Source organism: Patella vulgata, chromosome 8 (genome assembly GCF_932274485.2).
Source record: "Patella vulgata chromosome 8, xgPatVulg1.2, whole genome shotgun sequence".
In the NCBI taxonomy this organism is placed as follows: Eukaryota; Metazoa; Mollusca; class Gastropoda; family Patellidae; genus Patella; species Patella vulgata.
Window position 1 is genome coordinate 28284982 of NC_065886.2, and position 17913 is coordinate 28302894.

At 36.5% G+C, this 17913-nt stretch overlaps 1 protein-coding gene across 2 annotated transcripts in view; it reads left to right on the plus strand.

Moving 5' to 3' along the window:
• Positions 1-11347, plus strand: part of LOC126829605 (inverted formin-2) — a 35265-nt gene extending 23918 nt beyond the window's left edge. Inside the window, exons 8-16 of one of the 2 annotated variants that reach the window (XM_050559549.1) lie at positions 367-452; positions 843-943; positions 3442-3512; positions 3864-3971; positions 4217-4287; positions 4418-4538; positions 5291-5455; positions 5872-5953; positions 6248-11347. In XM_050559549.1, the coding sequence (XP_050415506.1) occupies positions 367-452; positions 843-943; positions 3442-3512; positions 3864-3971; positions 4217-4287; positions 4418-4538; positions 5291-5455; positions 5872-5953; positions 6248-9873 (4431 nt within the window). In that variant the 3' untranslated portion in view covers positions 9874-11347. Of the gene's footprint in view, positions 1-366; positions 453-842; positions 1705-3441; positions 3513-3863; positions 3972-4216; positions 4288-4417; positions 4539-5290; positions 5456-5871; positions 5954-6247 lie in introns of those variants that run through there. The other variant, XM_050559550.1, reaches the window with a different exon arrangement.
• Positions 11348-17913: the final 6566 nt, after the last annotated feature.

Consider the following 17913-nt stretch of genomic DNA (forward strand, 5'->3'; position numbering starts at 1 on the left):
CAGCTTTTCAATATCCACTGTTAGCTCGCAAAGAACACCGTAATACCTGTGTCAAAGGGATATTTTACAAGTGGACAACTGCTATTGAATAGTTGACAGGTCAAGAAAGGCCACCAGCGTCATCGACATAAATATCTTTATGTAGATATGGCTAGTAACAATAGTAAACTAAGTTTTCTGTTATTTTTTGGGTATTTATGTATGTCTAGTTGATCTAGTAGTAAAGACAAGAATACATCATGCATGTAATTGTTGTTTGTGTTGTTAGATGTTTGTTAAAGGTGATAATCTGTTCTGCCTTTGCCTTCAGACTTTTACTCTAGCTGAGCTTTTGTCTTATATTAATATTTTGAATGCCTTTTGTAGATTGACATAATAAAGTCGTTTGAAGGCGACAAAGAAAAACTTGGAGAAGCAGAGAAATTCTTCGTCTGTTTAATGGCTTTACCAAAGTAAGTTATTGTTTTTTATGTCTCATTATTATAAGTGTGCCAGTCTGTTATCTTAGTTGTGTGTGTGTGTGGGGGGGGGGGGGGTAGCGCGTGTGCGTTGTATCATAAGGCCGATCATTGAGTCAACTTACGTGGTTTCGATTCCTCGAGTGTAGGTGACAAGGAGTAGTAGGGTCGTTTGTCCAACCTCGTGGGTTTTCTCCGGGTCCTCCTGTTTCTTTCCACTGCTAAAAGACCCCTACGCGCAAGCGAATCATTGAATTAAATTTGAACCATATGTTAGTCCCGAAATGACCTAGTTTGCTCTCTGTTATCTTAGTAATATTTATTTGCAGTTCAGGCTATTTCTTTTCTCAAAATCAAACTTTGTCGGGTATTTTTCTCTTTTAGCTATAACTTAAGAATAGAAGGCATGTTAATAAAAGAAGAATTTAATGATAATATGGAATGGATTCGGCCATCTATAGAATCGGTAATACAGGCAGCAAAAGGTAAATGATTTAAAACGTTATTAAGGTATTTATTCATATATCTATCTAACAAATCTTCCATACCCAATAATCGCACTGTTCTATAAGACTGCCTCACCAGTCCTCTATAGTTTTTGTCAAACTATTTCGCCAGTCCCCTATAGTTTCTGTCAAACTACCAATAGTTTCTTTCAAACTCATTAAACTAATCACCAATAGTTTCATAGTTTCTGTTAAAGTCATTAACCTAATCACTAATAGTTTCTGTTAAACTCATTAACCTAATCACCAATAATAGTTTCTATTCAACTCACTCACCTAATCACCTATAGCTTCTATTCAACTCACTCACCTAATCACCAATAGTTTCTATTCAGCTCACTCATCGAATCACCTATAGTTTCTATTGAACTCACTCATCGTATAACCAATAGTTTCTATCAAGCTGTAACGCTAGACTTGTAGTGATTTACATCTGCTTCCACCTAGGCGGATTTTGTAGTGCTCCGATCAACCACACATGGTCCAATTTTTGGATCAAATTGGCCGAACAATTCCCACTCACCTGGCACACTATTCAGCATATCTTTAATATTCTTGTCACCATTGCGGACTAGCCACCAAGCTGGTTCATAACCCAACGTTTTAGTTTTCCAACTTTTAGCAAGTTTTTGTCCACCAAGTTTACACCCTAATTATATAATGTTATGTAAGTTATTTCTAATCAAGAATAAAATGGGACCAATATCAAGATACTTGAAGTGAGGGGTAAATAAAAATATGAGGGATTCTTGAAGTGAGGGATAATGATAAAAATAAAAATGTTTTAATTGAATGCTCTCGTATTAGAAAATGAATGCTAACTCTTTTTTTTATGAGAAATGTCGATTGGAGCTAGTTTCTTTCTGTGATGACCTCAAAAACGTTATCTAGTGTTAATGTTAATCTTGTTTGAATGGAGTTGTGTTTGTGCTAAGGAGTGACAATATAAATATGATCAATTGAAAGATTGTTTGAGCTATTTAAACTGGATTTATCAGAATGAGGATTTTGAAGTTTTTGCCAATGAATGTTAACTTATACTTGAATTTATTTCAATATATTTCTAAATATATTTTCATAAATGATTTTTTTCTCCATTTTTCTAATTTTTCTATGAGACTTTCTGTTTTAAGGTATTAAGAGGTATATAGATAGTATTGACAATAATAGAAAGGTATTCTAGTTTTTTAGTATAGTCTGGGGGCTACATTCTAATATATATATATTATATATATATATATATAAATAATACCATGATTTAATCAGGTATGGTTTGTTTTATATCTATAAGCGTTGGAGGTTTTTAAACGTTATATAATAAAGGAGATTGATGGCTCAGCTTTTGGTATATTGTGGTTAGTTCAAATTCAAACATGAAACGAAAAAAGAAAGTAAGTTTTGTGGGGTTCGTTTTTTATATCTTTAATGACAAAAGCAGGGATTTAAACTGTTAATACTGCTAATGACCAATGGAAACCCACCAAGCGTGTAAGTAAATATAGATGTCATAGGGAATGGGTTAATGGACAGTAGCGAATGTGGCGGCTTATTCAGTTTAATAGACCTATTAAATGTAGATCATCCCGAAAGATTATGCATGCTTGAAAAGTTCTTAAGAAGGACATGCTGTATTTTAAATAATAAACGTAGGTACCTATTTGTTTTTATGAAGATTATATGGGGTTGTTATGATTGAGGTATTAAAACCCAGTCTATGTATATAGGTATACTTAATGATAATCTCTTAATATATATATGTGTGTACATATAAGTATTTTGTCAGCAAAGAGATAGTTTTGTATCCAGTATGTGAAATAGACTATATGTGCTCACAGAAGGGACCTTACAATTTTCGTCTTAGCCAATTTTTGCAACCAATGACCCTTTACGCAGCTTTAATGACACATTTCGAAAATTAGGTAGGATATCTTGTTTTAGAAAACCTAGGATATATTATACTTTTCATAGTAATTAATATTCACTTTGTTTCCTACAACTTGCATTTCTTTTTCATTTTTATCTTCTGACTGTCATGTAATTCTATCATTCTTACTTTACTAACAGTATCATATATTTATTTGGGTTGAAGATGCTTGCGGTTTATATAAATTGCATTCTTTTACTTATTATTTATTTTAATGTGTATGTTACATTTGTTACAAATATTTTATTTCACGTATTTTGATTTGAATATGCAATTCTGATTGTGATAATGAAATGATGTTTTGATATAAATGCACTTGCGCAGCTTTTGTTAATGGATGTCATGAGCAAGAATTTTACAAAAAGAATTTTTATCGGCTGTTCAACCTTTCTTTTTTTTTCTTTATTTTTTGTTATAATCAAAGAAACATAGTGTATTAACTATTGTGGTTATTAGATTTACATTAATATTGTTTTAGTAATGTTATATATTAACACTGTTTTACTAATTTGTTATATATTAACACTGTTTTACTAATGTTTTATATTTTCAGATATTAAAGATAACCCGTCTCTTCGTGAACTTATATACTTAGTTTTAATAGCCGGCAATTATCTCAACTCAGTAAGTTACGTTTTATTTAATATTTGAATTTGTTACATATATTAGTATGTCCTAATTGGTTATGTATTATGTTTTGATTACTTAAATATTATGTTTTAACTGGTTGATTAGTTACACGACCCCTTGTTTATAATTTTATAGCATGTTATTTCTGGTTATATATTATGTTATAAATTGTCAAATTGATCATATAGATATGTTTTAATTGGTTTTAATTAGAGTGATATATATATGCCTATGTTAATAGTAATATATATTTTTTAAACTTATGTTAACAGTGATACGAATAAATGATGCATGACAAATTATTTGCATGGTGGGACATTGTTTCATGGCAAATTACTTTTTTAGGGAAACTACGCTGGAAATGCCGCTGGCTTTAGATTGTCGTCACTTGTAAAATTAACAGAGATTCGAGCCAACAAACCACGCATGAACTTGATGCATTACGTTGTCATGGTACGTATAATTTCCATTTTTTCATTTGTTGTATGGTTTTCTGTTGGTGTGGATTCTTTTATGGTGGGGATAAAGCTTATCTACTATACTTCATATGAACTGGTCTGTCTGGGCTAAATTATGTATTTTAAAAGTCCCAAATGGTTGTTGCCCCCTAAAAATCGCTTGAGATATCATTTTAATTTAGACATTGTGGTGTTTTGTTCCAATTATATGTTCTTAGATTTCAATATTATTTTATTCAGGAAGCTGAAGAGAAAAACCAACATCTTTTAACTTTCCCAGAAGAAATGAAAGCTTTGAAAGATGCTTCAATGTAAGTGTTTCTTTATTAATTATTATATACTCGTGATGTATTTTGGACGTCTTTAAAAAACAGTTTTAACTTTCGTCTTTTCAAGGATTTTACAGATTTATTCATTATATTTAATTTTTTCCATTTTTAGGACGTCATTGGATAGTTTATCATCTGATATTCTTAGCTTAGCTAATAAAGTCTCGGCTGTCAGCGATCACATAAACAGGCTGAATGACAACTTTAGAGAACAAATGAGTTCATTTCTAAAGGTAAAATTCTTCATTATATTTTATGTAAAAGAATTAAATATAATACAAGTAAAACTCAAGTACATATATATTTGTGGCGCCGTTTTATGCAATTTTATGTGTATATAAGTTGTTAGTACTTTATCATAAAATATCAGTTTATGCATAAAAAAAAGTCCGTTTTAGTGATACGTATGAGGATTTTTATAACATATTGTATATACAGTTTATAAAAGGACTATGTAAAAGACATGTTTAATTAGATTATGAGGACTGATATAAGCACATCCAATGCACTATATAAATTATATAACTATGTAGATTCTGGTCTTACTACAGCTATTTTAAACGTTCAGTATTGTCAAGCAGTAAACAAAAATCTGCTTAGTTAACACTGAGATAATTGTTTCTTTCAAAATAAAAAAAATCAATTTAGCATGAAAGTTTAAGAAGGAGGCTTATATACATTACTTACTTTATATCGACCCGTTTATCATTTAAATGTATCATTCAGGGGCGGACTGGGCCGTGGACCCAGGATGGGTAAGGGCCCATCGAAAATAAATAAAATTCATCTGTACCTCCACTGAAAACTGTAATGGCCTAAATTCGAGGAGATAAGTTATCTGTGAGTGGGGTGATGGAAAAGTGAATCAATCTAGTTTCGTTTTCTCATTCTACAAAAACTGGACCCTGGATCAAGATCTACCCAGTCCGCTCCTATATCAGCTATATATATATATATATAAATGTAAATTTATTGTGTATTATAGGAAGCCAATTACGAAATGTTGGAGTTAAAAGAAGATTTGAAAGATATTGATATTTTACGAATTGAATTAGCCGAATTTTTCTGTGAAGATCCTAATACATTTAAATTGGAGGAATGCTTTAAGACGTTAAACATCTTCTGTGAAAGATTCAAGAAGGCGATAGAGGTAGGTTTTACTTAATTGACTCTGTGAATTCTTGAAGTACGAGTATATTCATTGTCACTACTTTTCAATTCTTACCGATGTAAGAAAATTCCGTTCCCCTCAAATAGAATACGTGAACACGATATCATTTCTATTTCGAACTTTTGTGATTGCAAGGGACGTACATGTATAATAGCTATAAATCAAATTTGTGTTAACTATTGTTACGTGTAGGTATAAGAATGTATAAATATTTGACAGTTGTAGACGTACTTGTCAGTTATATATACAACATTTATAGTTTGAAGACTAAATGTTGAAAACGCCCATCAACTATTTTAAGATGATGTGTGAAGTCATAGGTACATTCTTGTTCTGCACAGTAAAACCATTATTTGGATGTTAATATATTTGTAATGTTTCGTATTGCTTAACAGGAAAACAGATCGAGAAAGATAGACGAAGAAAAGGCTAAAGCTAGACTCAAACAAAAAGAACTGGAACAAAGCAAACGATCACGTAAGTTCTATTTTAAATCGAAGAGTGAATTATTCTTTTTGTATTAAGACTCTATATAGAATTTCTTACCCATGTTTTGTGTTAACATAGTCTATTTTCTGTCAAATAAGTTTTTTGAAACTACAAATGTTCACGTGATTGATTTGTTGAAGGCTGTGAAATTATTGCCCTTATTGAATTTAGTATAGATTTTGTGTATGTATTTTCAAATTACGAACTATTTCAACCATAAGTAAAAAAAAAAGAACGTCAATGAACATAGCTCTATTTTGTTTTTACTTTAATTAATTTCAGGTGATGTGAAAGAACCAGAAGAACAGGCCATGGAAAGATCTGTTGATGTTGATGAAGATGGTTATATTGTGGATATGTTATTAGCTGATGTACGCAGTGGTTTTGCAACACGACAACGTGGCAATACCTCATTTTCTGTTACCAAAATTAAAAAGGTCAGCTTAGGTGGTCCTCTAAATATTGGGTCAATTCAGTCTGGAGTTGGAGAAGTAAAGTCAAAAGGAGACACGTCTGTTTCTGAGACGGACCCAAGCTTTGTTCGAAACAGCGTGGGCCGCGTGAGTATGAGGCGACGTCGATCCCAGAACCAACCACTTCAAGATTCCCCAACGCCATTGGACAGTACCGATACGGAAAGTACTTGCAGTAGTTTGGAGGAAACATCTGGTTCGGATGCAGTAAACACAAAACGCTCTCGTAGAAGTTATGCGACATCGGATGACGAATCTCTGATAGATTTCTTAATGCAGTCGGGCGAAGAACCGGACAAAATTCCATTTGATAAAAACGGAAGCATGCGTCGAAGACGAAAGGAACGTCTGGAACGGCGGGGTTTATTAGAGGTGTTCGGATCTGGAAGAGAAAGGGCACCTTCGCCAGCATTAACAGACGTCAGTGATAAATCGCAATCGACGCCCGGAAGTCCGCTTAAAGTGTCAGACACATCCAAATCAGACATTGTAGACGGTAATAAAACCAATAGTCCGTTACGTAGAACACGCAGTATGGTGGACAGAATGAGTGTGGACCGAGCATTATCCAGAAGTAAAGATACGCCTCCTTCTAGACGAAGTGTCGATGATTCTGGTCATGAAGAATTCTTGTCTCGAATAAAACAAAAACTTCATAGTAAAAATGACTCCAATGTTGACTCTTCTAGAAACTCGCCTGTGATAATGGAACCCGATAATAGCGAAAAGAAACCCATCGAAACATCGCCCGAGGTTCGATCCCGTAATCGCTGGAGAAGCGGTATCCAAAATTGTGTTCTAAACGAGTCACCGAGAGCTCTAGAGACAATCTCAGAAAAGGATAAATTCGAACTAAAGGAAGATGACAATAACAATAACAAACTGTCATCGGCTTTAGAACGCAGTAAAGAACAATATTCAAATAGATACCGAAAGACTTTAGATTCTGCAGAATTAAGTAAAATGATGCAAGATATAGACGTGCGCCAAGAACCTAATGCAGTAAATGTTTCTATATCAGAAAAACTCAACCGTGCTTATAATCTCAAAGAGGAACTTCAAAAGGTAGAAATGGGAGAAAAGGCCCTTGGTTCGGTTTCAAACACCATCAACCAACCCAATAGTCGACCCGAAACGCCTTCTGATATCACTGAGGAAAACTTGAAGAAAAAACGAGAGAGGAGGAAAATGCGTTCACAACTTTCAATTGAAGAAGTTCATGCAGCACTAAAACCTGGCGAATCACCCCCCAAACCAACACCCAAATCACCACAAGCTCCGCCAAGGAAATTTCGGTCCAATAGTGATTCTACAAAAGCCGATGTTTCGACAGGAAATAAAACTTCTGCAGATGAGAAATCAGTTTTAAGTAAAGCGGCTAAGCTGGCTGGAAAGAAAAAGTTCCGTCAGGATCGTTTTGGTGATAAAGATAAAACTGGTAGTGATACTTCAGTTGATAGATGTAAGAGTGATGTAGAGAAGGATCTTGTCGACGAGGCGCTTAAGAACATGGCATCTCAGGGAAATATGAGTCGATCCAAATCCTACGACGAAGCCGTGTCAAGATTGGCCGGTAGTGACAACTGTGAATTAACTTTGCGTAATAGTGGTAGCACACCCGATACATATGCTGAAAAACAAGCTATACGACGGGGTAGTACAAATCGTTTGTCGTCGTCTGATAGTCGTCGACATGGTGTTGTGATTCAAAGTGATGACAGTGATAATGACACTAAATCGAACTCTAGCAGCACGTTACACGGAAGTAGTATTGGCAGTCCGAAATCTCAACATAGACTATCCATCAAATCAACGAATACTTCCACTGAGACCTTACAAGCTCATCATAGTGAAGGTGAAAATTCACCCGAACAACGAAGAAAAAATTCACCTATTAACATAATTACAGAAGGTGGTCATCGAAATCCCGAAAATATAAAATATGAACAATTTTCACCAAAATCCGAATGGGTCAATCCTGCTGAGGATTTAGATGACCCATATAATTCATTAAATAGATGGAAACTAAACCGACGAAGTCTTAGAGGTAACGATGCTGGCCACAGACACAATTCTATTCGCAACGAATTCAGCCACTCGCTTAGTCCTCGAACCGATATCAACGACATGAAAAATGAAAGTGGCTCACGGAGTAGTTATGCCAGCAGCCAGGCAAGTTGTGATGAAGGATTTGAGAGTATGTCCGGCACATCCGGTACTGGATCTCAACGAGCTTCTATGGCCAGTACTTTGGACTCTAATGATAATGTTCCTAGCAGTTACTACCGAAGCAACACTTTTCATCCCTTCCCTACAGAAATAGTAGAAGAAGATAAAAAACAGCGAACAGAATCTTGGACGGCGTCTACCATACAGGCAACGCAAGGTCGTCCTACTTCGCTAGACTCATCTGTCGAATATCCTGTCTCAGCTCCTGGTATCATTCACGAAAGCGTCTCGGAGGATGTCTGGTCAAGTAATATGAACGATACTGTCAAACTGAGTTCACCCCCTGAAGAGGGTATCGAACAACCAAAGTCTCCCAAGAAACCAACAACAACCGAGTCTCCAAAGACACCAAAGACTGTTAAAACAGCAAGTTACATGAGAGGTACGACTAGTAGTAGTACCCGACGAAATATTAGTGACACTAAATTAAGTAATTCCAATGTGCGTGCATCTATGAGAGTAGCAAATACTCTCCGGCGATCGGCCGCTCCATCCACTAATCTGAGCAATTCAAAAACAGTTACGGGTTCAAACAATAGTTTAACTGCCAGCAATGCATCCGATCTCAGTACATCCACAGCTCAATCGAAAGCTTCAACAGTTCGTCGAAAGCTTGCCCCATCTAACAGGCCTACAACGCCATCAAACCGCCCTACTGCGCCTGCCGACCGACCAATCACGCCGTCATCGCGAACGTCAACATCGTCATCCCGCCTTCTACCATCTACGCCCACTGGCAGAAGACCTACAACACCCTCGACTACAAGTCGATCTACTCCAACAAGCACACCATTCTCACGCACACAATCAATGAGGGTGACATCATCCACAAGGAAATCAGTCTCCTCACCCGTCGAAACGACAAGAAGTCGAACACCTGGATTTATGGAACCAACTGCATCTTTCAGGGCAGCTCGCAAAGAGCTTCCGCAGACACCAGATAGCACACCTAGAAGATCTCCGGCTGCAACTGGTTTTAAACCGGCTGGTAACTCAACCCCATCTCCACTTACCCGACATGGTAGTATGAGACGATCTTCCAAGGGTCCAACTTCAACTATTGAAGAACAGGGAAGAATGACACCGACCAAACGATTTGCATCGAAAGAGACACACAAGCATTTACCAACAGTGACCGAAACAAAGAAACGGGACGGAACGAAACATGTTGCGTCAACAGAAACGAAGCGAAAGCTCGTTAAGTGAAGTACTAACTAACATCATGTTTGTAATGTGAAATCCAAACTAAAAAAGACACCAGGAGATATCTGTATTATACTGCACAGTGAACTTCTCCTCGATCTCAAGCTGTAACGTCTCAAACTAGAAGGCTTCTGATAATGTCACGTTGGTGCTCCAAACGTCTTTAATCTAGACACAAAGCGTCTTCTACCATTATGGTAAGATTTACAAACCTCGCCAGTTATCATTGTGGCTAGGGGTGTGCTTATCGATTTATGTAGCGCTTACAAACCCCGGATGACCCCACTGTGTCAGAGAACAACTTGAAAAGTAATAATGCATCGTGCGTTGTTGTCTTATTTTATTAGTAAATTGTTCATGGTTCGATAAAAGAGGGGCGCTGAAAAGAACAATAGTATCTCGTGCAGAAGACAAAGCATAAAACTAAGATGTTCTCGAAATTTGTGATAAACGGGCACAAATATAGCCCCATATCATAGATTGAACTGGTGTTATAATGGGCATAAACATCACGTCTAAAACTGATCTTAGTGTAATAATTTAAATTTTAAAAGATAATAAATCGAAGACTGAACTGTTGTGATCTATTGAAAATGAACCAAAATATCACTCCTGAAGCACCTTCGTGCCTTAAATTCGACCTTAAAAGGTAATCAAAGATGAATAACCGGTGCTAGAATAGCTTTATGTTATATTTACATATTATTGTAGTAAAAATATTTACATATTATTGTAGTAAAATTAACGTCCAATGTTCAATTAGTAATTCATGTATGGCTTTAGTTAGTTTATACATTGATGTTTATATAAATATGTATAGACAAATTAGTTGATAGTTAATATTGTGTAATAAAATTCAGAACAGGGTGTCGATATTATTGTACAGCCATTTTGGTGTAAAATTTGATATGTCTACAATATGCAAACGGACACTTTTTATATTAGTGCACGTATGTTCTTATAGTAAATTTAATAATGCCTTTTATGTATTGGTGAATATTTTAACATAAAATGTAGAAGTGGATATTTATTTTTTTTATAATTTAATATTAAATGCTTAAAAAAATACAGGTTAGTTTTTTGTAAATATGAAATCACCGAAAATAAAAATTGTACATAATATAATCTATCCTCATTTAATATTGTATACAATTATAACTTCGTCCATCTTTACATTGAAAAATGAAATTGGTCTTTTAAAATATTTATTATAGGAATAGTGTGTGTTTATAGAAATATATCAAGACATGTATGAATACATCAATTGGTGTAAAATCGTAACGCTTCCATCATCGAAAAGTCTTCAAATAAAAACATTTTGGTTTTAATAAATTTTACCTGATCTATCATTATTGTAGTCTTGATAGATAACAATCGAATATAACTTATATTGTAATATATGTATTTTGTAAATATATTTACGTACATTTGTATATTTTGTCTGTAATAAATTTTTACAAATATTATTAAAATTAGAGTGTAATTTTGTGTAATAATTTGTTTAGAAATGTTCATTTTGATCGACGTAAAAGTGGGCAACAAATTGTCAAATTTTGCTTTGTATTCACAAACATGTTTGACCCCTTTTACCATCGAACATTCCGGGGCCTCTACACTCGGTTTCTGGTACTAAGAAGCCCGTAACTACGAAAACGTTGCGGTTTGTTATCTAAGAAGCCCGATATCTTGACGTAAACAAGTGATGGTCGCTGGCAGAGAGTCGGCCACCAGTATAATAGTGACACTACGACATTGTTTTCTTTGTTTATCTCCAATATTTCACATTGTGGGGCTAGTGGATATAAGCTGAAAACCGGCCCCTCATTTTCAAGGGGTTAAAGATAATGACAATTATCACTCTGAAAGCTTGCTCGCTAGTCTGGAGGTGGGGTGTTCGATCGCTGCATTGGCCGAGAAAGTTCATCCAGATTTTCCTTCGTGGTTCCCCCTTGTCAGTGATGCAGGACAGAGGGCCTGACAAGGACAGCTGTCTAGTCGTTCGAATGGGACGAAAATCCGAGGTCCCGTGTACACATTGGCGTGCACGTAAAAGATCCTTGACGGTTGGAATTCGATATAAGAGTAGGCCGTAGTACCGCTGTCCGGGCAAAATTTCCCTCATAGTACACTGTATGGCATATGCCCGTCTTCATTAGCCCAGTTAGGGGCAGAACAATAGGACGTTAAACCCCATTTCATTTCATTTCATTTCATTTCACTCTGAAAGCTGTAGGTGCCCGTGACGTCAAGTGCGTTCTATTGTTTTAAATGTGTCCTGAAACATCATAGTATACTTATATATCCTGAACAAGTGGGCCTGCGGGCTACGGCCAAAATTTCTAGCTTGCTTAGAAATACAATTCAGCTACAAGATCTTCGAAGCTAACCAAACTATACATTTTTGGAAATTGTCGAGTGAATGCTACACTGATAATTCTGAAGTTGGCATAAAATTTAATATTGACGAAAAGACCCGGTGTCATAGTCCTTGGCAAGACATGGTGTATTGGTTAAATTATGATTTAAACAAAAATATCTAAAACATAAAAGTTGAAGCTGAACAGGGAATTTTGGAAATCCATTAACGGTAAAAAAAAAAGAGAGTTATCTCCCTTTCTGTTAATTGCTAATTTAGTATTTGAGGTGCGTGGTGACTGCCGATGATGTATGGCGCACAAGGCCATATGTGAGCACACATATCGTTAATGGGGTCGCAGGGGCCTGCTAGGCAGGTGTTTACCCAGAAATCATGGGCTCGTTTCCACTAAAATATAACCCCACAACCCACATACCCTTTCCGTTAGACCCTACAGTATTTGTACTACATGTAGCTGTAAACCTCTTGTTCAGATATGATTTAAGGACAAATTACAAACATACTTAAACCGAAACCGTATCTATAATTCTGTAATTTGCTTTATAAAAAAAATAGATACAAGGCAAAAACTAATATTTGAATTGAAACAAAGTATCTATAAATGTATAATTTTCTCACTAAAATAGATATTTGACAAAATCTAAAAAATACTGTAAGGGAGTGGCAATTGTAATGAAGAGAAAACATATCCAAAGGAGTTTAATGCCTTACTGTTTAGTATCAACCGGGATAATGAGATGTGCATACGCCATGCATTATGCTATAGCGGAAATTGGGCCCAGACAGCGACGTTACTGGCTATTCTTTTTTTCGAATTCGAACTGTCAAGAGTTATTTTACGTGCACGCCAACGTGTACACATGACCACAGTTTTATATACCATCCGAATAACTAGACGCCGCCCATGACAGTCCACTCCCAGCACTGACAAGGGGAAACAACGCTGGAAAATTTGGGGGAACTTTCTAGGCCAACATGAGCACCAAACCCCTACGTACTGCACCACTGACAAGGGGAAACCACCCCGGACCTTGCATGGAAAACAGGAATACTAGCTGTACATGTAATTTACAAAATCCCCCCCCCCCACCCATTGTAATGCCCATGGTCATCTTCATTATACGGGTTGGTGCAGAACAGTAAGACATTAAACTCCATTTGATTTTTTTCTCTTCATTACAATATTGTCACTCACATTACAGTATTCTAGTTATGGCCCTATCTATTTTAGTGTGAAAACTAAATATTTAGAGATGCTTTGTTTCAGTTTAAATATTTAACTAACCTTAGTTCCCCATCTGAAAAAAGGTTTACAGATATTATAGTAGATATAATTTTTGTGGAGAACTTATAGGCCCTTGTCAGTTTATGGAATAAATTGTTTAAACTAAATACCGTTATCAATGATTAATTCCTTGTACCTTGTACCGTTAAAAGATTTCCAAAATTCCGTATATTCCCCTGTCCATTATGTTTTCTGCATTTTTGTTTAATTCAAAATTTAACTAATACCCTATTATTTACCTACCGAGAATGAAGGCATTGAGTCTTTTAGACAATATTTAATTTTATGTCAACTTTAGAACTGTTAGTATAAATATAGCATTTACTTGACAATTATGACGATTGTCACGAGGTTCTAAATCGAGTTATTGCAAACATTTTTCTTGGAACTCTCGGATTTGTGTTCCTGGTGTCATAAGCTGTCTAAAAATCTATAGTTTGTTTAGCTTCGAAGACCATGTAGCGGTATTTCACGCTAGAAATTCTGGCTGCAGGCCTAAAGGTTGTGTCCAAAAAAAAAAAACCAAAAAAAAAAAAACAAAAAAAAAAAAAAAATGTTTTATAAATATGGTCTAGGAGTTATATCTAAATATATGCCAATTGTTCTAGATACAATTAAATGTTTTGGAATGATTCAAATCTATTAACCGAAATCATCATTGACACAATCGAATGCACTATAAAAAAAAATCCGAAACGTACCGAAAACCCTTTTTTTAATACTAATTTTTACCGAAAAATCTGAAAACCTCTAAATACCGAAAAATCACTAAACACCGAAAAAAAGCAACACTAATTACCGATAGAATGACCCCATTGGGTTCCCGGGCTCCAAGCCTTCCCAGGTCCCGATTGTATTGGCTCATTTTGGCGCCCAACTCGCAGTAAGGCTTCCTGGGGCCCGATCTGAGCCCTCACTGTGCTATAGACTCGAAGCACCGATGGTCACACACATGATCCAGGGTCAGCCCACTGAACAAACTGAACACCTGTTGGGACCCTTCAACTCCACTGGGGTCCAGGGAAGTGGTTCTAGGACAATTACGCCCGGACAAGTAGCCCAAAGGTTTTCTCTTGGTATTAATTTGTTGTTCAGATGTCGGTGTAAATCACTAGTCATTACTCAAGGTCACCTCTTGGGGTCCCATAATTTTACACAATAATTCAAATGACCCCCTGTTGTGCTCTTGACCAGTTCTCGTCCAATTTCGTCCACATTCATGTTTATATTATGTTTATTTACGTTGGCAGGTGAGCAATACATCTTTGCATGGGTCTATTTCTTTATGAATATGGTCATCTTTATTGTTAGTAAACAATATGTCGTATAGGGAACTGAATAGTGATTATAATCGTCAAGGTTCATGGGTCATCGGGTGTGATTTGGCACCTGTTGAAAAGAAAAGAAAAGATAATTCGCATTTCAGCATTATACTTTTTCTTATTTTGAGATAAACATGCGATCAATTTGTTATTCAAATTGAAATTAGCAAGTGGTTGTTTATATGCACCACCACTTCATACACCGGAAATCTTAACGACCTACATAGTAAGAGTGTGGATACAAGAAATAGGCCAAGTCCCTTTTTTATCCACCCGGTTGAAACTAATACTATCTAAGCCAAAAAATCGAATATGTACTAAATAGCTATCAATGAAAAAGTCAAATAACCTTTTTCGGAGAGTTAATTTTATGGCAGTCTCGTGGAGGTAAACGCCCACTCAATTCAACTAGGTCATTCCTGCACTAAGTGGTCATTGTTTACTTCTTTACATGGTATCGATCTCTGTGGATTAAAGTAAGTCATTGTTATATCAAGAGCTAACTAAAAATGGCTTAATCATGTCGATGACAACCGTGTAATCAAGCCAAACGTATTCCAAGGTATCTGATAGTCCGTTTAGTTGCATGTTCCTGAAGCAACGATTGCGAGATTTACAACATAAGATGTACGGAGTTAAAGCGATATCAAGCCTTCTATTGAAGATGATTTAGTGGTGAAGAGTGGTTTGTTCTAAAACTACATCGCTATAGTTTCGGAGCCACCAAAAAAGTTTCATAAAGAAATTATCTTCTATAGTATTTCATTAATTTAGCCCAAATTTTCCACACTTGAAAAGATATTCTTTTCTTTGTGGAACATAATTTAAGGATTTAAGACTTATCATAAATTATTACTTTATGAGTAAAGCGCTGGTCCACTAACCAGGATATAACGGGTTGTTAAGAGTTCCTTGTCAGTGCTGCAGGACGGATTGTCTAGCAAGGAACATCGTCTAGGCGTTTCGATGTAACGAAAAGTCGAGTACATGTAAGTTGGAATCCGACAAAGAGTAGGCTAGACATGCAAAATTTCCCTCATGGTACGTACACTGAATTTTGTTGACTTAAAATCGATGGAAATTATATAAATTCCAGGGTTACCGGTTTCAAAATCAGTTGCACGTGTAAACACGTGATGCCAAGTGATGCCACATCTGAACGAATACCAACGCAAGAAAGCTACCGGTCGGTTACAAGCAGGTGAATACCAGACAGATATAGCCAGGCTGCTGAATGTTTCCCAGAGTACCATTTCTCGCCTTTGGGACAGGTGCCGACAGCGAAGTTCAACGCGTGACCGCCCAAGTTCAGGCCACACTAGGCAAACCGCGGCAGATTCCGTTACTCTACGTCTACATCTAGCTTCGGCTATATGACGGGAAGTGATATGTACCTACGCCTATACAACACCGGTTTACTTAGAAAACTTGCCGCTTCTAAAATCAAGTTCTAAAAATTGCGACACGAGCGCGGTGGGCACGGGCATTATCATCTTGAAAGAACTATCGGTGCTAGGGGTCACGGTAGTATACACCAGTGACCCTTCTTTCAACAATATGCAAGTCCGTTCTGCCAGTCATGGTGATTCCTCCCCACACCATAACAGACCGACGCCCGAATCTGTCATGCTCTCTGACGTTAACGTTAGCATGACGCTAATTTACACGCCTCCAAACGCGAGCACGCCTATCGGTGAAATCCAGAGTAAATCTGGACTCATCTGAGAACATTACACGCGAACATCGACGATTACCCCAATTTCTACGCTGCCTACACCATTGACACCTGTTTGCCATGTGCTGGCGAGTTAATGGAGGCACAACACGCGGTCGTCGTGCATGCACATGGGCTGCATGTAGCCGATTTCTAATCGTTTGGGATGTAACTCGAATTCCTGTAACTTGACACATTAAGCATGTTGGCTACAATTCGCTGTGTAGAAACCATTTGAAGCATGCCAATAGCACGTAGACGTTCATCATGTTGAAGACGTCTCATTGCAAATTAAACGTAACACACTAAAGCAAAGATGCGCTAAACAGTAAATCTTATGCAAGAACCGATAGGAAAGCAACCATGGGTAGGATAAACCAGCACGCGACAGTTTTCATCAACCCTTCCTTGAAGTGTTAAATTTGACAATGAACCCTTCCCACGTGTATGACACTATTGCGTGTCGCACGTACAGCTCAGTGGTTCTGTGAGGGCGATAAGTTCTTCATGTGTGAACATACTCTCAAAGCATGTCAAGTGTCCATGACTGTTTATCATATCACAACCTACATAGGTATTTGCATTTCAATATCCCCTACTTTTTTGAAGAGTATATATACGTCCACCAGCAGCATTTGGAACAGTGGCATACATAGGATGTTGTGATGTACGAAATATTCTCGAAAACTGTCGCCAAGTTGCATGCACGTCTTTAAATTTTTATTGGTTACTCACTAATGATTTGCCGAACACTACCGGCAGATTTGGGATTTATTTTACTCTTTTTAGAGGGGTGACACACTTCTTTTTGAAGCTTTCAAGTTTTTTTGGTGGATCAGGGGAAGTAACTACAATAAAACTGATGTTTGACTGAACAGATATCCTTTTCATAATTAATTCATTTATCCAGAAACTTTATATAAAGTATGGGTATGTTCTTTTACTATGTCACATATTTCTATGCACACTGATCCGCAGTGAATATTTGCTTGGCCGCGACAATCACTGATAAGGATGACATTGATGCGGCTTAATGAGTTAGAAATATTAACTTTTTTCCTGCGACAAATTAAATTCTAAAACATTTTTTGTATATATTGGAAAAATAAATAAAGGCGTTTGACGTATTTGTAGGTAAAAATTATTTCCGATTTAGTGTAAATGGGTATTAAATTGACTAAAATGCAGCATTCTCTCCGAAGCAGTTATGTCTTGTGTAAACAATGCACGCGCAATTCAGCCAATGATTCACACCGCGTGCTGTGACAGCACGTGTTAAGGCAGTCATCTAAGACAGAGATATACGAGACTCGTAATTCTCTGTGAAACAGATTGATTTCTACGA